Source organism: Salmo trutta, chromosome 2 (assembly GCF_901001165.1).
Source record: "Salmo trutta chromosome 2, fSalTru1.1, whole genome shotgun sequence".
Taxonomy (NCBI): domain Eukaryota; kingdom Metazoa; phylum Chordata; class Actinopteri; order Salmoniformes; family Salmonidae; genus Salmo; species Salmo trutta.
The window spans coordinates 59,156,165-59,182,206 of record NC_042958.1 but is presented as its reverse complement, the minus strand read 5'-3'; the positions used below and the strand labels follow the sequence as shown (position 1 = coordinate 59,182,206).

Sequence of the window (26,042 nt, the reverse complement as noted above, 5' to 3'; positions counted from 1 at the left end):
CCTGCCCTCCTCTTCCTCTCATTCCCCCCTGCCCTCCTCTTCTCTCATTCCCCCTGCCCTCCGCTTCTCTCATTCCCCCTGCCCTCCTCCTTCTCTCATTCCCCCCTGCCCTCCTCTTCTCTCATTCCCCCCTGCCCTCCTCTTCTCTCATTCCCTCCCCCTGCCCTCCTCTTCTCTCATTCCCCCTGCCTCCTCTCTCTCATTCCCCTGCCCTCCTCTTCTCTCATTCCCCCTGCCCTCCTCTTCCTCATTCCCCTGCCCTCCTCTTCTCTCATTCCCCCTGCCTCCTCTTCTCTCATTCCCCCCTGCCCTCCCCTCTTCTCTCATTCCCCCTGCCCTCCTCTTCTCTCATTCCCTTCTGCCCTCCTCTTCTCTCATTCCCCCCTTCCTCCTCTCTCCTCATTCCCCCTGCCCTCCTCTTCTCTCATTCCCCCTGCCCCTCCTCTTCTCTCATTCCCCCCTGCCCTCCTCTTCTCTCATTCCCCCTGCCCTCCTCTTCTCTCATTCCCCCCTGCCCTCCTCTTCTCTCATTCCCCCCTGCCCTCCTCTTCTCTCATTCCCCCTGCCCTCCTCTTCTCTCATTCCCCCTGCCCTCCTCTTCTCTCATTCCCTTCTGCCCTCCTCTTCTCTCATTCCCCCCTTCCTCCTCTTCTCTCATTCCCCCTGCCCCTCCTCTTCTCTCCTTCCCCCCTTCCTCCTCTTCTCTCATTCCCCCTGCCCTCCTCTTCTCTCATTCCCCCCTGCCCCTCCTCTTCTCTCACCCCCCCCTGCCCTCCTCTTATCCCCCCTGCCCTCCTCTTTTCTCATTCCCCCCTGCCCTCCTCTCATCCCCCCTGCCCTCCTCTTCTCTCATTCCCCCCTGCCCTCCTCTCATTCCCCCTGCCCTCCTCTTCTCTCATTCCCCCCTGCCCTCCCTCTTCTCTCATTCCCCCTGCCCTCCTCTTCTCTCATTCCCCCCCCCCTGCCCTCCTCTTCTCTCATTCCCCCCTGCCCTCCTCTCATTCCCCCTGCCCTCCTCTTCTCTCATTCCCCCCTGCCCTCCTCTCATCCCCCTGCCCTCCTCTTCTCTCATTCCCCCTGCCCTCCTCTTCTCTCATTCCCCCTGCCCGCCTTCTTCTCATTCCCCCCTGCCCTCCTCTTCTCTCATTCCCCCCTGCCCGCCTCTTCTCTCATTCCCCCTGCCCTCCTCTTCTCTCATTCCCCCCTGCCCTCCTCTTCTCTCATTCCCCTGCCCTCCTCTTCTCTCATTCCCCTGCCTCCTCTTCTCTCATTCCCCCTGCCCTCCTCTTCTCTCATTCCCCTCTGCCCTCCTCTTCTCTCATTCCCCCCCTGCCCTCCTCTTCTCTCATTCCCCCCTGCCCTCCTCTTCTCTCATTCCCCCCCCTGCCCTCCTCTTCTCTCATTCCCCCTGCCTCCTCTTCTCTCATTCCCCCTGCCTCCTCTTCTCTCATTCCCCCCTGCCCTCCTCTTCTCTCATTCCCCCCTGCCCTCCTCTTTTCTCATTCCTCCTGCCCTCCTCTTCTCTCATTCCCCCTGCCCTCCTCTTCTCTTATTCCCACTGCCCTCCTCTTCTCTAATTCCCCTCTACCCTCCTCTTCTCTCATTCCCCTGCCCTCCTCTTCTCTCATTCCCTCCTGCCCTCCTCTTCTCTCATTCCCCCCTGCCCTCCTCTTCTCTCATTCCCCCTGCCCTCCTCTTCTCTCATTCCCCCTGCCCTCCTCCCTTCTCTCATTCCCCCTGCCCTCCTCTCATTCCCCCTGCCCTCCTCTTCTCTCATTCCCCCTGCCCTCCTCTTCTCTCATTCCCCTGCCCTCCTCTTCTCTCATTCCCCCCTGCCCTCCCTCTTCTCTCATTCCCCCTGCCCTCCTCTTCTCTCATCCCCCTGCCCTCCTCTTCTCTCATTCCCCCTGCCCTCCTCTTCTCTCATTCCCCCCTGCCCTCCTCTTCTCTCATTCCCCCTGCCCTCCTCTTCTCTCATTCCCCCTGCCCTCCTCTTCTCTCATTCCCCCCTGCCCTCCTCTTCTCTCATTCCCCCTGCCCTCCTCTTCTCTCATTCCCCCTTCCCTCCTCTTCTCTCATTCCCCCCTGCCCTCCTCTTCTCTCATTCCCCCCTGCCCTCCTCTTCTCTCATTCCCCCTGCCCTCCTCTTCTCTCATTCCCCCTGCCCTCCTCTTCTCTCATTCCCCCCTGCCCTCCTCTTCTCTCATTCCCCCTGCCCTCCTCTTCTCTCATTCCCCCCTGCCCTCCTCTTCTCTCATTCCCCCTGCCCTCCTCTGAGTTTGGGAAACCCTGCCCTAGAGGACCCTGCTGAGTTCACAAACCTCCATGATAGCACCCTAATCAATTAAGCCTGGCCTATAAACAGTGCCTGTGACCTTGTCTTTGGAAAGGGGCTACTGCAGTGTTCCTAAATCCTGTTCCCTGGGCCTGGAAGGACCCACAGGGTGTGCATGTTTTAGTTCTCGCCCGGAACTAATGAAAACACCCTATTCAACTAATCAAGGGCTTGGCAATGATTTATGTTGAATCAGGTGTTTTAGTGCTGGGCTATAACAAAGACATGCCATCTCCCCATTACTCATTTATAAAAGCCGAGCAGAACCTGGTTGTTTAGAATATTTATGCACTATGATATGTGTTTCATTACACATGCGGTTTTCACAAGGTGTCTCAGTGGAAGTGGAAAAAACACAATGTCACAGGAGCGTTATATTCATGTTGTACAAAAGCTTGTCTACAGCAGGGGTCAAGCAAGCCCGATGAATGTGTTTTGCTTATCTTATTATCTTTTCATGTAAAATAAATAATGATGTATCGAAAGTGCAATCACACAAATGAGGGTAGTTGAGCATGTTCCTTCAGCCTATGAATAGAACATTCAATGTTGAAAGAACAAACTGGACATTTATGACAAACTGGGCATTTAAACTGTAGGGCATGTCATTTCTCGTTAGAGGTGATTTACTGATGCTGTCACGTTATGTTTAAAGTTTTAACAGAGAGAAGTTAGTTTAAAACCCAAACTAAAAAACAGACATAATGTATATATAGAGTTTATTACTGCCGTATTAAGTCTTTATGTCCGCTGTCTTTAGATATGCAAGAAGCCAGATCACATTGATCTCAGAAGAGATGGAGAAGATGGATGGAAGAAGGAGTGTGTGAGGAACCCTGATGATCTGAGCCAGTGACTGCTCAAAATACGCAGAAGGACAATCAGCACGTGAAATCTCCAATGGCAGGGGACTTGGATATGGTTATTGTAGTGTGCTTCCTACTTATGGTCAATTGGAAAACATGCTGGCTACTACAGTCAAATACGCACCTCCAGTATATACTGTATGCCCCCATAAACATTGTGGAACACTTATTTCAACAAACATACTCGCTCACGTCATACTGTACAGACATGACAACATTCAAATGGAGGTTTAGACAAAGGCCCAGTGCAGCCGTTTTTATCTCAATATCAAATAATTTCTAGGTAACAATGAAGTACCTTACTGTGATTGTTTTCAGTCAAAACGGTCGAAAAGAAACAAAAATAGCTTCTTAGCAAAGGGCAATTTCTCAAGCAAGAATGTTGCTATGACTGTCTGGGAGTGGTCTAAGTGGGGAGGGGAAAACTAGCTGAAAACTAGCTGTTATTGGCAGAGAGGTTTGGAACTCTTTCCTATTGGTCTATTAACTATGATGTCACCAGGTAGGCCAAAACTCAATCCCACCAAAAAAGGCTGAAAACTCAGGCAGGCTTTTCAAACAGCTCTTATACTAAAAGGGAATTATCATCAATTTCACAGTATTATTCCAACCTCAGTGTGTAAATACAGTATAAATAAAACACAGAAAAATCTAATTTTTGACTGCACTGGGCCTTTAACTCCACATCACCTACAGAATACATTTGAGTGAACAATGACTAAAAGATGAATTTGCGTTATACCTCTTGCGAGGACTTTTCTTGCTCTGTACATAAGGAGATTCAGTATACCCTTGTAAAGTGTTACATCAATGTGTTACATCCATGTTATGTGTTGTTTTCTGGCTCGATGTAGATATGACTACTACTTCACAATCTACTTAGTATTTTATCAGCCATGTAATTGGCCATGTCATGCGTAATTCTTTGGGCATCATTGCACTTGAGGAGAAAATACAATTCTCATACAAGTACCAGTCAAAAGTTTGGACACACCTACTCATTCCAGGGTTTTTCTTTATTTTTACTATTTTCTACATTGTAAAATAATAGTGAAGAAATCAAAACTATGAAATAACACATATAGAATCATGGTAACCAAAAAAAGTGTTAAACAAATCAAAATCTATTTTATATTTGAGATTCTTCAAAGTAGCCACCCTTTGCCTTGATGACAGCTTTGCACACTCTTGGCATTCTCTCAACCAGCTTCATGAGGCAGTCACCTGGAATGCATTTCAATTAACAGGTGTGCCTTGTTAAAAGTTAATTTCGGCCTACCGAGTGGCGCAGTTGTATAAGGCACTGCATCGCAGTGCTAGCTGTGCCACTAGAGATTCTGGGTTCGAGTCCAGGCTCTGTCACAGCCAGCCGCGACCGGGAGACCAATGGGGCGGCGCACAATTGACCCAGCATCATCCGGGTTAGGGGAGGGATGCACGGCTCTCGACCTTTGCCTCTCCCAAGTCCGTACAGGAGTTGCAGCGATGAGACAAGACTGTAACTACAAAATTGGATACCACAAAATTGGGGAGAAAAAGGGGTAAAAACCACAGAGTGAAGGAAAAGCAGCCAACAAGTACTCAGCATATGTGGGAACTCCCTCAAGACTGTTGGAAAAGCATTCCAGGTGAACCTGGTTGAGAGAATGCCAATAGTGTGCAAAGCTGTCATTAAGGCAAAGGGTGGCTACTTTGAAGAATCTAAAATCTATTTTGATTTAACACTTTTTTTGGTTACTACATGATTCCATATGTGTTATTTCATAGTTTTGGTGTCTTTAATATTATTCTACAATGTAGAAAATAGTACAAATAAAGAAAAACCCTTGAATGAGTAGGAATTTCCAAACTTTTGACTGGGACTGTATGTTGTAACTGTTTTATGCAACTACCCGTAAAGGATAAAAAACACTATTTTGCATCAGATTGACTGGAAATAATCCAGTGTGTCAATGCCCAAGGGCGAAGTCAGTACAGCACAGCATTATGCAAAACATGTTCCAACGGCGTCCTTTTGTCTCGACAGCATGATACCCAGTAGTATTGCTGTTGGATGATGATGATAATCAAGGCCTTGGTCATGTTCATTAGGACACGCAATGGAAAACGTTTTATACAATGCAAAGACCGGTAGTCCCTCCCTATTTTAGTCTGTTTTCTTTCGTTTTGGAACTTAATGAACACGACCCTGTTTTCTCCACAGACTGCTCATTGTGAGTAACTCACACATATGATTGTGACAGGGTATGGGGGTACAGCACAGGCTGAAAGACTGGTGGGAAAAAATGCAAGTCTGAGTGGCGCGTCTAGGGCCGTAACTAAGCAACAGCAATCTTTATTTAGAGCTTTTACACCCGTAGTGTCAGTCAAGCTCTGACAGTTCTCGTTGGGGGGGGGGGGGGGGGGGAATGTGATGTGAGAACTCTACTCTGGTTAGTCTCTGCTGCCTGTAATCGGTGTGTGATAATTAGCTATGTTAATACTAGTGGCAACCCAACTCCAATCAATAGAAAAAACAGCAGTCTGTTCAGTAGATGTTCTTAGAATAACAGACTTATAATTTTTCCCAACTTAAATAACTTCATACTAGTATGAAGTTAAGTGGATTCTATTAAGGTTAACATCTCCTGTTTGAAGTCCACCCTACATTCTGACAGGTAACCATCAAAAAACCTACCAGAATGAATAGAGGCACAATTTTACATTTTATGAATTATTTAAACTATAATCTATAACGCTGACTACACAGTCAGAAAACGTAATGCCATCCTCTTTGGTCACCAAACAAATTGCTAACACATGACTGTAATCACTCTGCAGTCACAGATGCACTTCCTCTTCCCTTCCACACTCATCTCATGACTCACGCACTCTTCGCATTTTACACAATCAACCTTCAGATAAAACTATTTCCTTCCCTGTGACCAGTCACACGCAATCCGTCTGTAACACATCCATCAAGTTCAACCAGAAATCCTGTCTGACCACATCTTTTACAGCACCACCCACAGCTATGTTGTCATCGGCAGACAATCAGAGTTCATGCAAGACATGCTTACAGTCAAGTCGTTGGGGACATTCACTGTTCTCTTATTGATGGGTAGCTGATAGAGACGTTCAAGAGCCATAGGTTTCTGGGTCATTCCACACTGTTTTGGTGATTGGCAGACATTTTGTGAGTTGAGATTCTGTCTGAACTGTAAGTAATGGACTTGAAACACTGCTGTTGATGTAAATGAGTACATTGCTACATGCCATGGAAAATAAACATCTCTACAATGTGTCTAGGATTGTCTGTCGTAGTCATCTGTAATTCATTCGATTTATCTTTCAGAGAACTCAGTCGACTGATTCAAACACTTGGAAGTTTAAATGATCATCCACATAAATACCTAGCCTCACAGGGTCTTAAATTACCCCCTCCCAAATGATCATCCACATAAATACCTAGCCTCACAGGGTCTTAAATTACCCCCTCCCAAATGATCACAAATTAGTCACTTCTGAGTCAAAAACATTGACCACTTTATTCTATTTGGAAAACACAGCTGCAGTGAGCAGTTTGAAATACTGGTTTGGACACACAAACTGTTCTGTATGCACGCCACTGATACCAGTTGACAAGCCTCTGATAACTGTGCAAAATTCATTCAAACGAAAAGGGCAGATATGCTATAACATATCTGGCGATTCAGGTGTTTCAGAAACACAATGGCTTGTCTGCCATGGAGTTGCTCTGGACAGTTCCGTGGAGAGTGGACACCTGACTTGCAGTCGTTCTACCACTGATGAGGGTGACGATAACAGACAAAAATATTGCCAGTATTATGAGATTTCACAGTTTTTAGTTGTCCTGCTGTTTCTGGGGTCCGATTGGTCCAATGGACAGGGGTCGGTTGGTGAAGGGGTGCCATTGGCCCTGGATGCTGGGGCTGTCTGTGTGGATGGGCTTGCGGATACGGATGATATCCAGGCCAGACTGGTTGGTCAGTTTGGTTATTAACTCTGCGATCTGTTGAGACGTCTTGCTTGTGATGGCTTCCTCCTTCACATTGCCGTTTACTGCAGGAAAACACAAGGCACATTCACAATTCCTCGAGATGTGGGATGTTTTGATAAAACGTGATCTGCATCACGTGAATATCCAAACTGAAATAATCACAAACAATGTCATGTAAAAATGAATTAAAAAAAAAGATTCTATACAACGATATTGGTTTTCAATGCACAATGATCCTGGATCACCCTCAATGACAGAGAACATCACGAACAACGGTTTGGCTCTGGCGCCACCTACCGTAATGTTTGTGTAATGCATCCACAAAAATGTGACGCGTTCATATTACTGTAGCAGTGAATTCTGTTATGGCGGAACAATATTTAATATAATACATCGACGTGAACACATTTCTCCATACAAAATATCATGTAATTCACACGTACAGTACTCTGCAACAATTTTAGGGATCCTGCAGGACTGAGGAGATACGTAGACAACGGTTCCAGGGTTCTTTTGGGCAAAATCCACCACTCCTTCTTCGATGAATTCCCTAAGAAAGGATTGGTTGATAATCATTTACACTGTATTCATTTAGCAGATGCTCTTATCCAGAACGACTTACAGTTAGTGCATTCATCTTAAGATAAATAGGTGGGACAACCACATATCACAGGCATAGAAAACACACTAGACAATAAATGGTAACTAACCACATTGGCCCATAGCTAGCTAGCTAGCTAGCTATCTAGCCTTTATGACACTAACCTGGCTCCCAGAGAGCTCTGTCCATTCTTGGAGAAGATGAGGGAAATGCGCTTCAGTTGACAAACATACCGACCCACCCCGTTTTGCAGAACACTTTGTAGGAAGCGACTCGGTGTGCCTCTCGATGTCATTTTGCAATATTGATAAATACTTTGACATCTATATAAATGTAAAATGTGTATGTTTAACTTCCATGGACTAGGTAGCTAAAGGACGAATTGATTTGACGGGCATGAGAAGAACATGCAGTCCGTCAAGTGAAAAGTCCGGGCGGAAAGACAAACACAGGAATCAATAAATGTTGAATTCATTTATACATGTTATACATTTGAGTTGGATTTTCGATGTAAAAAAAATGATCAAATATGAATATAAAATAGATTTATCAATCACAAACTTACAATCAAAGCGTTCTCTTTGTATGATTTGTGTATGTGATTAGAGTACTGGTTTAATGGCTTTGTTTCACACGGACGTATTTTTATAACGCAACAAAAGCCCGCAAAAGCATGCATGGGAGAAGAAATGTAAGAAAAGGTTGGTGTGCATCATTATAATGTTAGTTTAGTTTGAAAGAATGTATGCGGGGATGCATATCAATATAAAAGATTAGAGCAACCGCAACCTCGCTTTTGTCCACTTCTGCCTTCCTTTTTTGACCTCTTAAATCACGTGTCACTCATTCCATGCAGAGCCGAGTGTTTGCGGTATGTCGCTCCTCCATTCGTCACTCAAGTAACGTTACTTGATTGAGGAATGAAGGTTACTGATTAGTTAAGAACTCCCCTCACCTGGTTGTCAAGGTCTTGAGTTTGACACCCCTGTAAAAATGTTGCTAACTAGCTTAGGTCACAAATTACTAACGTCAGTTAGCTAATTACCACAGCCACTAAGTCATAAACCACACCAATTTATACAATTTATCTTATTAACATGTGGTTTTAACTTAACCACACAGCAAACCTTATGACTAACCTTAAATTAAGACCATAAAGCTACTTTTTCCCCCCCATGAATGTTTACAATATAGCCAGTGGAAACCGGTAGTTAGCTGGTTAACAACCAGCATCTAGTGCAGGGGTAGGTAACCCTGGATCTGGAGTGCCACGTGTTATTGATTTAACCGACCTGGAAGACCAGGTGTGTTACATTTAGGCAGTAATTTAACTGATCAATTGTCTCAGTTGGTCAGAGGTGTGGTGCCAAGTTGGAACAAAATCCTGCACTACCTGCGGCCCTCCAGGAACAGTTGCCTACCCCTGATCTAGTGGTTAATGTACAGCAGGGTTCCTCAATTGGCGGCCCGAAATAGATTTTATTTGGCCCCAAGTTTTCTGAGCAAAATAAATAACACAAAAGACAAAAATCCCCAGGAAATCAGCTCAAAACAATTTTAATTTAGGAATTCTGTTCCCAAGTAATTCCAGCATAAATAGAGAGACATAGCTATGGAATCGTAAACAATGTTATCAAGAAATTATTTTATTTTTGTCAAATACTAGTTAACTATATTTTTGGGGGCTTCTTGTGGTCAATTTGCAGTGTACAAATGATTTATATGTTCTGGCCATGGTTTCCATTAGGAAAACATGGCGCCGGACTCGGTGACCTGGAAGATTTCGATTTACCGGCCATTTGAGATACACTATATATACAAAAGTATATATTAGTAAATTCAGCCACACCCACTGCAGACAGGTGTATAAAATCGAGCACACAGCCATGCGATCTCCATAGACAAGCATTGCCAGTAGAATGGCCTTACTGAAGAGCGCAGTGACTTTCAACATGGCGCCGTCATAGAATGGCACCTTTCCAACGCGTCAGTTTGTCAAATTTCTGCCCTGCTAGAGCTGCCCTGGTCAAGTGTAAGGGTTGTTATTGTGAAGTGGAGACGTCTAGGAGCAACAACGTCTCAGCTGTGAAGTGGTAGGCCACACAAGCTCACAGAACGGGACTGCTGAATGCTGAAGTGGACAGCCTAACATGCTTTTCAAACCGTTGGAGACAGACAGAAGGGTGTGTTCATAACAGTTCAACTTTGTTAGCCAGCAAATAGATCCAAGTTGGCTAAACTTGAAATATAAAGATTAGCTGGTTAATCACTAGCACGAGGCCCTGAGAGGTTGTTGATGAGACCTGTGTTCATTGTCTATAGCCAGATGCCTGCTACAAGAAGTTAGTGCATTATGCATAGTTCTAGTTACATTTGTAACAAAAAAGGGCATTTTCATAGACATACTTGAAAGCCAAATAAAAAGCATGTTAAACTATTTTGATGAAATAAATTCATTTTTAGTGGGTCTTATGGTTGTGAAAGGCGTGTGCGTGTGTGTGTGCGTGCGTGTGTGTGTGTGATAGTTGTGTTGGATAAATAAGATATATGATGAATTTCGAAAATACACACAGACCAATTTAATTCCACACAATTATGCAAATTCACCTATAGACCAATAAGCATGAAGGGAAAATGTATTTACATCAACTGGTATTTCCATCAATGAATAAAAAGCATTATTTTGCCATGGATTTTTTTTCCGGTCATTTTGGCGAACAACAGTTTTATTTATCTGCTTTTCTTTTTTGGGTGGGGGGCGGCAATCAACGGCTAACGGAAACCCTGGTTCCGGCCCTGACCTATACGCTCAATAAAAAAATTGTCCCGCGGCTGAATGTAGTTGGGATCCCTAATGTACAGTATGTAGCCTGCTAGCTAACTGATTAGCGTAGCTATGTTTTTCCTTGCTGGTTGTGTAATCCTTCTTTTGTATGTTTCAGGTCCAATGTCTTGAACAGGTAACAAATGTGGATGAGCTGGTTCCTGAAAGGGACCACCTGTCTCTTGCAGGTGGCAGCCCGCAGCACCCCAAGGCTGCCTCCCCAAAGATGCCTCTCTTCTTCCCTGGTCAGAATCCTAACCAAGCCACACACCGCAAGATTTGCTATTCCTTCATACTATCCTCAGGGACAACTATGGGGGATGTCATTGCCAATCAGTTGTACCAGGAGCTACAAAAAGGATACCAAGTCTATCCTAGACTTTCCTGTCGACCCTATTACAGTGACCGATATCAAACAATATCTACGCTCTAAAGACATCCCATTCCACGATGGCTACAGCTGCTTGCACGCCCCCAGCATGTTCCTGGACTCGGCTGTGGGTGTCCCTGCGGATACAGGGAGGGAGAGCTTTACAATGTTCATTGACAAAACCACAGGCCAATTTCTGTGCAAGGAGACCCTGGTGGAGGGGAGCTGGGAGGACCTGCAGGACTGCCTGGAGGTGATGCAGAAGGAGGGCCAGGCCTCCCTCAGCCCTCATGTGCTGCTGGGCTACCCCGAGAGCCCGGAGGAGCGGGAGGAGAAGGAACAGGAGCTCAGGGAGGTGCAGAGGATCTGGTCCAGTGCCGTGCCCTTCTCAGACCTCCCTGACGAGGAGGTGCAGCTAGTCAAAACCATGTTCCAGATCAGCAAGATCTCCAACGCCACGCTCAAAAAGTTTGCAGTGAGGTTATTCAAGCCCACCAAGAGCCTGGTGTTCCCCTGGTTTGGTGGAAGGGACTCCAGCCTGCGGGGCGTCAAGCTGCTATCCGCCCAGAGCATGGAGGGCGGGACGGTGGCTTATACCGAGGCCACGGTGCCCAAGGCTGGCTCCTACCACAACCTGTTTGGACTGCCTCTGGTGGGACGCATGGACTCTGAGGTGGTGCTGACAGGCCAGGAGGTGGACACCCTGGCAGTGAGCCAGGCCACAGGCCTGCCCAGCGTGGCTCTGCCCCGGGGTGTTAACACCCTGCCCCCAGCTCTCCTGCCCTACCTGGAGCAGTTCAAGCGGGTCACCCTGTGGCTGGGAGGGGACATGCGCTCCTGGGAGGCCTCCAAGATCTTCTCCAGGAAGCTGGGTCTTAAGCGCTGCTCCCTAGTGCGCCCGGGGGAGTTCCAGCCCTGTCCTCTGGAGGCCCTGTTCCAGGGCAGGAACCTGGCCCACATCGTCAAAGCCTCCATCCCCGCCGCCCACAAGTCCATTGTGTCGTTCAGGCAGCTCAGGGAAGACGTCTACGGGGAGCTGGCCAACACGGAACAGGTGGCTGGGGTGAAGTGGACCAGGTTTCCAGAGCTCAACAGGATCATGAAGGGTCATCGCAAAGGGGAACTGACAGTCTTCACAGGTATAGCGTATAGTAGGATGACATATTGTCATTTGACCATGTTGTTCTACACAGACGTATATAGCTAGTTATGGTAGAATATGCTTCAAATTGGGCTTGATTTTTAACCTGACACTAGACTGAGTGAGAATATTGCTTTACTGTGTAAGTCAAAACAAAAGCAAATGATCAATCTGCTACCAGACTATGTTGATAGTGGCTCTAACTTTAACGTACCTCTCCTCCCTTTTTTTCCTTCTCCCCTCCAGGACCCACGGGCAGCGGCAAGACCACCTTCATCAGTGAGTTTGCCCTGGACCTGTGCATGCAGGGCGTCAACACGCTGTGGGGCAGCTTTGAGATCAACAACGTGCGCCTGGCCAAGATCATGCTGACCCAGTTCGCCATGCAGAGGCTGGAGGAGAACCTGGACCAGTACGACTCGTGGGCCGACAGGTTTGAGGACCTGCCCCTCTATTTCATGACCTTCCACGGGCAGCAGAACATCAAGTGAGTCCTCTGAAAGTGTTGAGTGATATGTCAATAAGTAGATGTACTGTACAGCTTGAGTTGTAAATAACTCTCTCCTCTCTCCCTCTGCAGAGCTGTGCTGGACACCATGCAACACGCTGTCTACCTTTACGACATCAGTCACGTGATCATTGACAACCTGCAGTTCATGATGGGCCAGGAGAACCTCTCTGTAGACAAGTTTGCCGTCCAGGACCACATTATCGGAGCTTTCAGGAAGTTTGCCACCAACAGCAGCTGTCACGTCACTCTGATCATTCACCCCAGGAAAGAGGAGGACGACAGAGAACTACAGACAGCGTCCATCTTTGGAACAGCCAAGGTGAGTACAGGGTTAAATCTAATACTGAATCATGTCAATATAAATGTAGACAGATAAATATAACGTGGCTTGCTTGTTTGCCTCTATAAAGCATTGAGTGCTTTTATTACACCTGTCATTCTGTTGGGCGCATCGCTATGTTTGATCGATAGAGGGTGCTTGTGACAACATTATCAAAAACAGTTCCATGTACTGTATATCTGTTAGTTTCACAGACCCGCATTCTTTTTCAATCAAAGAGATTCACCATAACACACATTGTCACCAATGTATTTTTAACCTATATGTGTTGGTACTAGTAACCTTTGAAATTCCTGTCTACCAGGCCAGCCAGGAGGCGGACAACGTGCTCATCCTGCAGGAGAAGAAGCTGGTGACATGCCCCGGCCGGAGGTCCCTCCAGGTGGCCAAGAACCGCTTCGATGGAGACGTGGGCATTTTCCCTCTGGAGTTCAACAAGGCCTCGCTCACTTTCTCCGCCCCAGTCAAGGGCAAGCACAAGCTGAGAAAGGTCAAAGGTGACAAAGGGGAGGGGTCAGATAATGAGGAGTCTTTAGGAGAAACTCTAAAGAAGGAGGAGACAACGGTTAAAAAGGAGAAACTAGTGAAGTTGGAGAGGCCACCCAAAGCTACCAAAACTCCCAGAGCTGCTAAGAGTCCTGCAGCAGGGAAGGGCACACCAGAGGGCGAGGGGAAGAAACAGCCATAGAGAGAAGACTTCACTCATTCATCTAAGCAAAGAACATTGTCTCAGTGTATAAGGATTTGAAATGACAGAAAGGTATTGGGACTTAATTTATGGTACAGTATCATAAAATGAAGGAAAATGTATTGCTTAATATTGATGATTTGTCACCTGATTGGAAAATGTGCTTACTTATGTCACAGAAAGATGGGAAGAAAGCTGTTATCTAAAGGAGAAAAGAGCTATGTTAAATAACATTAGTATGATATGGATGTTGGCAATGAATGACCATTGAAGAGTACAGTATTGGCACTTGAAGTAACTACCCAGTGTTTCCAGATTTCTAAGAAATTATTATTAATACTTACAATATGAGGGAAATAGTTTTCCTTACAAAAATGTTAATTAAGTATGTTGAAAAGCAGCTTTTTTGTGTTGGAATGGTGTAGGCGTACTCCAACAACAGAATGGTGTGGGCGTATAATGGTCATAAGATATTAATTCAAGTAGACCACTGATTGGCCAGCTCATCCTCCTCTAAACCACTGATTGGCCAGCTCATCCACCTCAGGGAGATGACATCATTCTATGAGGAAATAGCAAGCATTTTGAAACTGTATGTTTGAGATATAAGTTTGAGATGGTTTTATTTAGTTTTTTCTTCAATTTATGCATTGGCCACAAATGCAAATATAGGACAAATCAACAACATTATTTGCATATGAGTTAACAGAATATTAACTTTTAAAAGTGATATTTTCACTGGGCAGCTACTTTAAAATAATAGTTGAAAGATAGGTGACTTACCGAAATGAAGTTCTGACAGTTTTTATATTTCTACTACTACTTATACTGTACTGTTATGTCTGCTTATCCCCATTCAAAGGTGGTGAAATTCCGTTAATCCAAACCCTTGACTGTCGATGTTATTAAATGTATTGTTATATAGTAACTGTATAGTGTCATAACAGGAGCTAGGACTTCTGAGGTACAGTATTCCACAAGGATAAGCACCATCACTGTACGTGGATTGTTGCAGAATGTGAATGTTACCCTCTACTGAACACAGATATAGTGCTGCTGCTTGTTTGCCTCATTAAAACGTCAAGCGCTCATGTCAAATGTCTGCATCTCCAATTCTGATCCCTAGAGGGTGTCTGATTCATCAAAATAGTTTCCGCTGTGAGTTGCCATGCATACTCATGAGTGATTTATGTACAGGCCTATGTAGCTAACCTACAGCTTAGTACGTTTATGTAATACCAGCGTCCGGATGAAAATAAATCAGGTTTGTGCCCCCTACTGAAACATTGTCCAACACCCCTGATGTACTGTGTCCCAATGTCATAACAACATTACATTTTTAAACCTACCTCGACGCAGACCATGTGTTTCTACATTAGATACTCACCAAAGAACACTCAATTATTCCTTAACGTGCATTCCATGTCAGGGATTGTCATGAAATTCAGATTGATGTGCAGTACAGGGATATCGGGGTTCGTCTCTGTGTTTCATAGTATCCTTCTCTCAGGATTGAAATGATAAGACTGTGGAGTCTGTCAGATCCACTAGTGGACTTCCCTACACAGCGCAGTCCTAGGAAGCTCCTGGCTGGCAAGACACACTGTTTAAACACATGGCTTGTAGTCCACCTGAGCTCTCTGGGCAGCTGCTGGAACAAAAATATTGTTCTAAGCACAGCGAATCACCCCCCCCACCCCCCAAATGGTATTGTGTTCTTGTAGTCTAGCAATGGAGTCGCATGCTGTACTTGGCTTGAGAAGTAGGGAAAACCAACAGGATATCATCCACTCATTGCTAAACACAAGCAATGGAGATGGGAGCAATTTTAGTGTGACACACAGATTTGCTGAGACAGCAGCAGGGGAGACAGTTTCTGGGCAGATTTGGTGCTAGGTTTTTCATTCCATAACTTCCCCCCTCGGTTCTGAGGTTTTTCTTAATGTGCCGTTTTCATGTGAATGCTTTACTGCTGTCGAAGTAGGCTACAGTAACAGAACATTCCATAATGATTCCAGGCTGTGTGGTTCTGGGTGTCTGGCTGACTGTGGGTGTGGGACATTGGCGTTAAAAACGTGGTTGAAAGAGGCCCTTTGTGCTCTCTGGGCGTTCCTGGATGGGGACAGCGGCTCCATCACTTGCCAGCATCGGCTCTGAGGGGTAGGAAACTAACACAAACACAACTGAATGCATATGATGTCACATACACGTTTCCACGCACACATGGTAAAAAACACACACTGAGTCATTACCGTAGTCAACATTTGTGATAATCATACATTCATGAAACCCTGAATGGTTCACATAAGTTTTCTTCTTCTTCATGTAACAGTTATATATTGCGTTTCAACAACCATATTTATCAATTTCCACAAGATCACATGGAATAGAAACCTGCTGTTGAATAGACTGAGTACACAGGAAACGATAAGCAGTGAATAAGAGGAGCGTTTTGAAAGAGGAACTATGAACAGGTATTGATATCCCCAGTTCCTCAAAGTCCTGAAGCTTTGTTTGTTCTTTTGAGTTATGATTTGTTAAATCTGATCTGAGCTCTGTGCTCATTCAACTTACTGACATCTGGAGAAGGAGAGGAGGATGGAACACTTCAGAGCAGCAACTTAATTATGGAGGAGGCAAAGCACGAGATCTTTGTAACCACAGGAATTTCACATAATCAAACTCAAGTGTCTGACTGTCTCAGAATATAAGGGAATAGCTCATAATCTACTCACGTAGATTTAAAGGTTTATCTTCCGAGAGCTTATACGTTATGGAAATGTACTGTACACTTCATCTAACACAAGCATAGAGCCATACAGATATAGCAGGAATCTCAACAATCTCGTTTACCCCATGAAGCCTCTACTGCTCTTTTCTAATACAAGGTTGGTGGGGATGGATATGCAGAGTTCTTCGGTCCATTAACTCATTTTGAGATCAAGGCAACTATGTGGACAAAGCTGGAGGTACACTGACTTCAGAAAGTATTCACACCCCTTGACTTTTTCCACATTTTGTTGTGTTACAGCCCAAATTTAAAATGGATGAAATTTTGATTTTGTGTCACTGGCCTACACACAATACCCCATAATGTCAAAGTGTAATTATGTTTTTTGATATTCTTACAAATTAATAAAAAATGAAAAGTTGAAAAGTATTGACTCAATAAGTATTCTACCTCTTTGTTATGGCAAGCCTAAATAAGTTCAGGATTTGCTTAAAAAGTCACATAATAAGTTGTATGGGCTCACACTGTGTGAAATAATAGTGTTTAACATGATTTCTGAATGACTACCTCATCGCTGTACCTCGCACATACACTCAGGGGTGTGATTACTTATGTAAATAAGACATTTCTGTAAGGTTCCTTAGTCGAGCAGTGAATTTCAAATACAGATTCAACCACAAAGACCAGGGAGATTTTCCAATGCCTCGCGAAAAAGTGAACTTATTGGTAGATAGGTAAAAAAAATAAAAAAATAATTTAAATGTCACTTCAAAGATACAGGTGTCCTTCCTAACTCAGTTATCGGAGAGGAAGGAAACCGCTCAGGGATTTCACCATGATGCCAATGGTTACTTTAAAACAGTTACAGAGTTGAATGGCTCTGACAGGAGAAAACTAAAGAGGGGTCAACAACATTGTAGGTACTCCATAATATTAACATAAATGACAGAGTGAAAAGAAGGAAGCCTGTACAGAATAGAAATATTCCAAAACTTGCATTCTGTTTGCAATAAGGCACTAAAGTAAAACTGCAAAAAATGTGGCAAGGAAATTAACTTTATGTCCTGAATACAAAGTGTTATGTTTGTGGCAAATACAACACAATGTAACGCCCTGGCCATAGAGAGGGTTTTTTTGTTCTTTATTTTGGTTAGGCCAGGGTGTTACATTGGGTGGGCGTTCTATGTTCATTTTTCTATGTTGGCTGGTTTCTTTGGTTTGGCCGTGTGTGGCTCCCAATCAGGCACAGCTGTAGTTCGTTGTTGCTGATTGGGAGTCACACATAAGTAGCCTGTTTTTCCTTTGGGTTTTGTGGGTGATTGTATTCTGTTAGTGTGTTTTCCTGACAGAACTGTTTCTGGTCGTTTTTGTTTCGTTTTTGTATTGTGTTCGTTCAGTCTATTAAAATTCTAATGATGAACACATCCTCCGCTGCACCTTGGTCTAATTCTGACGACGGCCGTTACACACAACACATCAATGAGTACCACTCCTCTTCATATTTTCAAGCATGGTGGTGGCTGCATCATGTTATGGGTATTCTTGTCATCGGCAAGGACTAGGGAGTTTTTTGGGGTGGATAGAAAGAAATGGAATAGAGCTGAGCCAAGGCAAATTCCTATTTCAGTCTGCAATCCAACAGACACTGGGAGACAAATTCACCTTTCAGCAGGACAATAACCTAAAACAAGGCAAAATATACACAGGAGTTGCTTAACAAAATTACATTGAATGTACCTAAGTAGCCTAGTTAAAGTTTTGCCTTGAAAATCTATGGAAAGACTTGAAAATGGCTGTTGAGCAATGATCAACTACCAACTTGACAGCACTTGAAGAATTTTAAAAATAATCCAGGTGTGCAATGCTCTTAGAGACTTACCCAGAAAGACTCACAGCTGTAATCGCTGCCAAAGGGGATTCTAACATGTATTGACTCAGGGGTGTGATTACTTATGTAAATAAGACATTTCTGTATTTCATTTTCACAAAATATGTAAAAATTGCTAAAAACTATTTTTCACTTTGTCATTATGGGTTATTGAGTGTAGATGGGTGAGAAAAACATATTTAATCCATTTTGAATTCAGGCTGTAACAACAAAATGTGGAATAAGCCAAGCGATATTAATATTTTCTGAAGGCACTGTAATTTCAGGATTCTAAATCAATCAGCAACAGGGCTGTGGCATCAGAGAGCTCTTGTAATTGGTGAGGAGGCCACCTATTGGAAGACCCCAGACCCTTTCTTCCTGATACAAAGACACATCAAGAAGACACACTTTTGCAAAATATGTGCTTCCTGTTCAGCATTGATCCTGCAATAATCTTCTGGAAGCAATATAGTGTTTTTGTGGAGGAGCCTTTTGAAGTTTGGCCTTTGTGGGAATCAAGTGTTGTCTATGTCTTTGATGCTTTTCTTTGAGTTCCTTCCTTCATTACATCTGGATCTTTTCTTTCTCTCTCTTTCACAATCCTTCCTTCTTCATCATGACATTAATATTTCAATTAAACAACCTGGTTTCTGCTTTACACTTCAGGGAATTTTGTTTTTGTTTCATACTGTGTGCTTCTATATAATATATATAATAAAACTTGTTTTTTTGGCATAATTACATTAGTCTATTTCTCTGTGTACTTCATGCTTAGGAGGGGCATTATGCACCCCAAAAATCTGAGGGGGCACAAGGTACGTTAGGATGGCTGGGGGATGGTCCGGAGGGGGCTATGCCACCCCATCCGTAAGTTGGAGAATTTCGCACTTTTCAACACCTGAAACAGCTTTTTCCTGCAATCTAGAGACATAATCATTATGCTTAATTCTATGTATAAAAAAAATAGTATATTTTTCTGCATATCTAAGCGTACCACTCAAGCTGTCTGTATCCTCCTGACTGGTGGTTATTGTTTTAAAGAAACAAAATATGCTTCTCTGCATCTCTGCTAAAATCTGGATAAAAGATTGAAAGGAATGTATCTTATTCAGTACATGTATTTCTTGCTTGCTTTTCTAAAGTCTACCAACCTTGCCAGAAGGCATGCCAGCTAAGATAGTTAGACAAGCTAGCTACCCTAACATGATTGATAGCCTGAAATGGCTTCTTGGTAGCTAATTATGAAGTTGGGAGATTGGGCTAACTAAACTTCATAAAATTGGCTAGTAGTATTACAGAATTATACTTTTAAAAATGATAATAATACATTTTAAACAGGACAAATATGTGCCTCTTATGGGCATGATGCCTCTGATGCTTAGTGTAGCATGCAGGACAGGTCTATGACTAAACTCCCTCATAGCCACATTACAAGCCACTACTGGCTTAGATTAGATGGTGATGAAGAAATTCTCTCCTCCCCTCTACTCTCCTCTCTCCTTTGGTTGCGAAGACATCAGGGGGATATCTCTCCGTCTGAGTAACTCATGTTGCCTTGGCATGATTGACTCACGTTATCCTCAATCCTAAAAGCGCTTTAGAGGAGGATACACTACCATTCAAATGATTGGGGTCACTTAGATATTTCCTTGTTTTTGAAAGAAAAGCGAATTTTTGGTCCATTAAAATAACATCAAATTGATCAGAAATACAGCGTAGACATTGTTAATGTTGTAAATGACTATTGTAGCTGGAAACGGCTGATTTTTAATGGAATATCTACATAGGCGTACAGAGGCCAATTATCAGCAACCATCACTCCTGTGTTCCAATGGCACGTTGTGTTAGCTAATCCAAGTTTATCATTTTAAAAGGCTAATTGATCATTCGAAAACCCTTTTGCAGTTATGTTAGCACAGCTGAAAACGGTGGTGCTGATTAAAGGAGCAATAAAACTGGCCTTCTTTAGACTAGTTGAGTATCTGGAGCATCAGCATTTGTGGGTTCAATTACAGGCTCAAAATGGCCAGAAACAAAGCACTTTCTTCTGAAACTCTTCAGTCTATTCTTGTTCTGAGAAATGAAGGCTATTCCATGCAAGAAATTGCCAAGAAACTGAAGATCTCGTATAAAGCTGTGTACTACTCCCTTCACAGAACAGTGCAAACTGGCTTTAACCTGAATAGAAAGAGGAATGGGAGGCCCCGGTGCTGAGCAAGAGGACAAGTACATAAGAGTGTCTAGTTTGAGAAACAGACGCCTCACAAGTCCTCAACTGGCCGCTTCATTAAATAGTACCCGCAAAACACCAGTCTCAACGTCAACAGTGAAGAGGCGACTCCGAGATGCTGGCCTTCTAGGCAGAGTTGTAAAGAAAAAGCCATATCTCAGACTGGCCAATAAAAAGAAAAGATTAAGATGGGCAAAAGAACACAGACACTGGCCAGCATCCCGGAGTCGCCTCTTCACTGTTGACATTGAGAAAAAAATTGCTTTTCTTTTAAAAACAAGGATATTTCTGAGTGACTCCAAACTTTTGAACGTATGTCTTCTCTATGTATATAATAACCATATGGAGATCCTCCCCTCTGTACTCCCGGTCAGTCCCCAACCACAGGAAGGCTCATGTTTCTGCTCAATTATGTCAATTTGACATTCCTGTTTGCTGGCTGTGTGTGTGACTGTAAGATGTACAGATGTAGGATCTTAATTTGAGGCAGTTTGCTACAGCAAGAAAATGATCCTGCAGCAACAGGACATGTGAATTATTATGTGGATTGTAATGAATTGACTTTTTTGTAGGGTTGACACATTTTTCGTAAGGGAAAATCAAGTCTGACATTTCAAAGTGGAAATTACAAACTTCAGAAGCCTTTTCAAACTACCAGTTTTACATTTCCTGCATTGCAAGAAAGTTCTCCTGCAACAGGGTATTCAAAGATCCTACATCTGTAGATTAAACTGTTAATTCAATGTTGCAGAAAAATTATACTGATGTTTCATTAATTGTCACAGAGATTGTATTACAGTTCTATTGATACTAGTACTATTTTTTTAAGTTGTGCTAACTTGTATCAATTGAAACTTAAGTTTAGTCAACTCAACTTGATCTACTGAGTTGACAAAACTTTAAGATTTAAGGCAGCGGGGTAACTGATCTTTTGAAATATAATTTCAATTTTTTTTTTTGATTAATCAGAATTCTTTTGATTTGGTCAAGCAACTAGTTACCGACAAAAAACACAACGATACCATAATTTCTGTGTTAATATGGAGGAATGAAATATAATATCTATTTTGTATACTAGTAGTGCACATCTAAACTAAAAATGCACACAGTTGTGCACATTGTGATAAAAGCACCAAATTTGGTGTAGATGTAGATGCATGTACCCTGAAATGTACCTTGGTATATATATATATATATATATATATAAGATATTAAAACCTTACTCAAACATTTAAATACATTTTTAGCTTCCAGTCAATGTCTCTATGCCAAGTTGAGAGTCTCATCTTTCAGATGCAATTGGAACAGAGTTGATAGTTCTAACTTTGGAACGATATGGGCTAAAAGTCTGATGGCACCGGTGCCCATATCGCCTCTACAGGGCCAGATTAACAAATCATAGGCAGTAATGTTCTGTAAACAAATCCATGCACCAAGATGCAATTCTATGCATGGTAAATTTACTGTTGAAGAAAAATCCCATTTATAATAAGCCATAACATTTGTGATGTGGTATAGGCTGCAATCAGTTGAGCAGAGGCATTTTTAGGATTTCCACACAAGGGGCCTTTTTTTGGCAGGGTTTGGAAAGAATCTGACTTTTAAAAATGCATTTCATGCAATTCTACGCTATTTACATGACAGAAGACATTAGCTGAATCTTTTTTAATACCACACAAAAAAATGGCCAAAATGAGTCGCTACTCTGACATTGACAAACTGAGATCAATCTCGTCTTGAATACAAACAAACACTAGTCCAAGCCAATGAAGCGACACACAGATAGTACAATATTAGGAGGAATATACATATTATACATTGGTTCTTCCTTTAAAAGTTTCGAGTTTATGGCGCGACCGTTTGTGATAGATGGTGGCAATTGTGGTAAATTGCATCATTCTGTCATTGCACCACACTATCACAAGGGGGAGTTAGAACGCTGATCTATCGGTAGTCTGGGCTGTGGCACAAATTTACTATCTTTTCGTAAATTAATGGAGGTGTGAATGTTTCAGTCCGAGAGTCTCTCTTCTCTGGCACTAGAGTCCTGCATCAGTAAAGCCTTTTTTTTGCTGGCAGCGGTCCTGGAGTTGAGAGAGAACTTGGATAAATACAATGCCGCAATTACACTTGACATGTGGACTGATGATTTTTGAAAAATATGCACAGTGGGCTTTTGGTTTCTCTCCCTCTAAAAACAGAAAGAAATAATTGTAAATAACAAACTAGCTTTATTTACCACAGTGTGAAAGAGGGATACAGTAGCCCCTCTATATAAACTGAGTTTCTGAAACACAGAGTTCTTCTTTGCTGATGTGAAGAAGAAGTTGAATGAAAGAGAATCCAGTGAGTATTTGTCAGCATAAAGCTGAGTGACTCACTCATTCATGGCTTTGGATGAAAATAAATAAGTACCAACATTCTTTCTGATAGTCTTAAATAAATACATGCTCAGACCAAGTTAATCTGCAATGTGTGTGTTCAATTGTTTGTGACATTGTGGTTACAATGAAGAATGTAAATGAAATAAATCAAATAAATCCTATACATAATGAATAATAATGTGTATTGCAAGCTTGTAATTTTTCCTTATTTTTTGTAAGATTTTATTGAATTTTTTTAGACAATACAATACAAAACATACACATACAAACTACATCACACCTGCCCATACCCACCTGCTCACACCCCATCTCCAGCGCCCGCATCACTCTCCGCCACATGGCCTCAAACTATACCATTTGGTTTCTCTCCGTTGCCCACATGCACTTTCAATATTTGGATAATAAAGCATTTAAAGGCTGACATTGATTGATTTTAATACTTCTGACAGCCACATATTTAACTCCACTCATAACTTTTGAACATTCCCAGAAGGCATGGAATATTATAACCTAATGAAAATGAACCTGGTTAGCTATTTAATTTACTGCAGGCCTAAGACCTATGGGTTTAACCTTCTGAATAAATGATTATATTGAAGATAGACAAACATTCACACCTCTATTAATTTACAAAAGGATAGTCTAATAGCTCGGCTAGCTGTGAAAAATCCCCCAATTAGTCCAAAAGTTTAGACTACCGATAAATGCTGCGGTCAGTCAGAGTTGAGTACTTTTGTAAAGTGTAGCCTAATGGCCAAAAAAGGGCAAACTTGCAATGTATTCGATGCTTAAGTACTCAAAAATGTTACATTTCTAACTCAATATCACAGACCAGATTTATCCTAACGAAAAATGCATCAACCCCTATAAATATATTCATTTATAAAAATTCACATAATAATTGCTAAAGACAATCAGAAATAATGTATATTTAACCATACATTAGAATTTAGGTAATTTAACATATTTGTTTAGGCTTGGCCTACGTAGTAGGCTATTTCGCATTTTGTGTTTCATGTTCATTGTTTCTTTTATTTATTAAAACACTCACTCCCTGAACTTGCTTCCCGACGCTCAGCGCACTCGTTACAGAATAACACCTCACCTAAGGGAAGCATCAGGGTGTGTTTTATTTGATTTTTTTGTGTCAGAGTAATGGTGTAGCAGTACGGGAACTGCTACAGGCTCTCATGCCTCAACCAGATTGCCAGGCTCCCATGCATCAGCCGGCTCGTCGGGCTTTCATGCCTCCGCCGGATTGCCAGGCTCCCCTGCTTCCACCAGCTTGTCAGGTTCTCATGTCTCAGCCGGATCGCCAGGCTCCCCTGCCTCAACCGATCTGTCAGGTTCCCGCTTGACAGGTTCTCGCACCTCAGCAGGGGTGACCGGTCCACTCCTGATCCCCGGATTCATCCCCTTTGACGGCGTCCTGTGGCTGGAGCCGCGCATCGGGGAGGGGGTACTGTCACGTATAGTCCCAAAGGAATGTCCTTTGTTTCAAGATACTTTTTCCTGACAAAACTCTATCACGTTCAAAAGCAACTACTGGAACAATATTTCTAACATAGAGCGTGGGGAATGGTCAGGGTCGATCTATAGAACACTAATGTCATTTTGTTTGTTATTTTGTGATGTCATTAAAAATGTTGTGAAGGAAATACTGTAACTTGGAAAGTATACCAACTACATGTACTATGTGTTGTGCATATAATATGAAAAAGTATGAGAGTTTTTGATAAGAGAGGGATGTGATTTGAGAAACTATAAGCGATAACTGTTTTACATAACTTTGTACAAGTGACAAGTCATGCCCCTGAGTGAGGTCAGAGAGTGTGTCAGCCTGACGAATCCACCTCTTTCAAACAAACTGTATAAAATGATGGGTTAAGAAATTAACATTCTAGACCAGAAAAGCGTGAAGCTGCATATTTAAAATGGTTTGAACTTTGAATCTCAACACGAGGTAGAGACGATAAACTCACCTCCCGGACAATCACTGGGACGGCTGATTAGCTGTCCTAAGAAAAGCATCTTCGAAAGCGAATTTAAGTGGGACAATTCACTACTCTGCTCAAACCATCGTATTACGCTACTCTCATCACCCCACTGGGAACCATCGACACTGCTGGCTAGCCTATCTTCAAAGAAGCATCTTCAAGAGCTAATGGAAGGAAAATAAACTCTGTAGTTCTGTTCAGGACTACACGACAAGTCACCGGATACAGGACAACTACAGATAAGAACAACAGTAGAAGACTTGTTGGAACCCTTTTGGACAATCAGAGCCTTACAAGCCTGCTGCAAAAAGGCCCAACTCCCTTTACAAGGTGGCCCTCTCCACGACAGAGATCCGGCGAACCAAGGCATTTAATGTAAATACATTCATGATTTCTTACTCAAAGGGGGCGGCGGTTCGTATGCAAAGTATGTGGTTACTGTAGGTGTGAGTAGTTTCAAAATGTACTAACGTTAACTTCTCTGGGCTAGGTGGGACGTGACCGTCCCACACTATTCAACAGCCAGTGAAATAGCATGGCGCGAAATACAAAACAGCAAAAATCTCATAATTTCATTTTCTCAAACAATCAACTATTTTACACCATTTTAAAGATAAGACTCTCGTTACTCTAACCACATTGTCCGATTTCAAAAAGACTTTACGGTGAAAGCATAAAATTAGATTATGTTAGGACATAAACTTCACAAGAAAATCCACACAGCCATTTTCCAAGTGAGGACATGCATCACAAAAACCAAAAGTACAGCTAAAATATTCACTAACCTTTGATGATCTTCATCAGATGACACTCATAGGACTTCATGTTATACAATACATGTATGTTTTGTTCGATAAAGTTTATATTTATATCCAAAAACAGCATTTTTCATTGGCGCGTGATGTTCAGAAAATGTATTCCCACCAAACCCCCGGTGAATGTGCACATCAATTTACAAAAATACTCATCATAAACATTGATAAAATTTACAACAGTTATTGAAAGAATTATAGAATCACTACTCCTTGACGCAACCGCTTTGTCAGATTTCAAAATAACTTTACGGAGAAAGCACATTGTTCAATATTCTGAGTTTGAGTACATAGCTCAGCCATCAAAACAAGCTATACAGCTACCCGCCAAGTTCTGGCATC

General features: G+C 42.7%; 2 protein-coding genes across 3 annotated transcripts; one reads left to right on the top strand and one right to left on the bottom strand.

The window, feature by feature from the left end:
• Positions 1–6,702: 6,702 nt before the first annotated feature.
• mrpl43 (mitochondrial ribosomal protein L43) lies at positions 6,703–8,238 on the bottom strand. Its single transcript, XM_029708493.1, has 3 exons — positions 7,967–8,238; positions 7,645–7,751; positions 6,703–7,263 (listed from the first exon to the last, which is right to left on the bottom strand). The coding sequence occupies exons 1-3, from the start codon at positions 8,095–8,097 to the stop codon at positions 7,046–7,048; spliced, it is 456 nt and encodes a 151-aa protein (XP_029564353.1). The 5' UTR covers positions 8,098–8,238; the 3' UTR covers positions 6,703–7,045.
• Positions 8,239–8,378: 140 nt separating this feature from the next.
• Positions 8,379–14,774, top strand: twnk (twinkle mtDNA helicase). Of its 2 annotated transcripts, none has more exons than XM_029708472.1 (5): positions 8,379–8,503; positions 10,745–12,135; positions 12,384–12,624; positions 12,718–12,967; positions 13,293–14,774. In XM_029708472.1, the coding sequence occupies exons 2-5, from the start codon at positions 10,770–10,772 to the stop codon at positions 13,674–13,676; spliced, it is 2,241 nt and encodes a 746-aa protein (XP_029564332.1). In that variant the 5' UTR covers positions 8,379–8,503; positions 10,745–10,769; the 3' UTR covers positions 13,677–14,774. The 2 variants fall into 2 exon arrangements, with proteins under 2 accessions (XP_029564332.1, XP_029564340.1); XM_029708480.1 differs by having other exon boundaries at positions 8,457–8,493.
• The last annotated feature ends 11,268 nt before the right edge of the window (positions 14,775–26,042 follow it).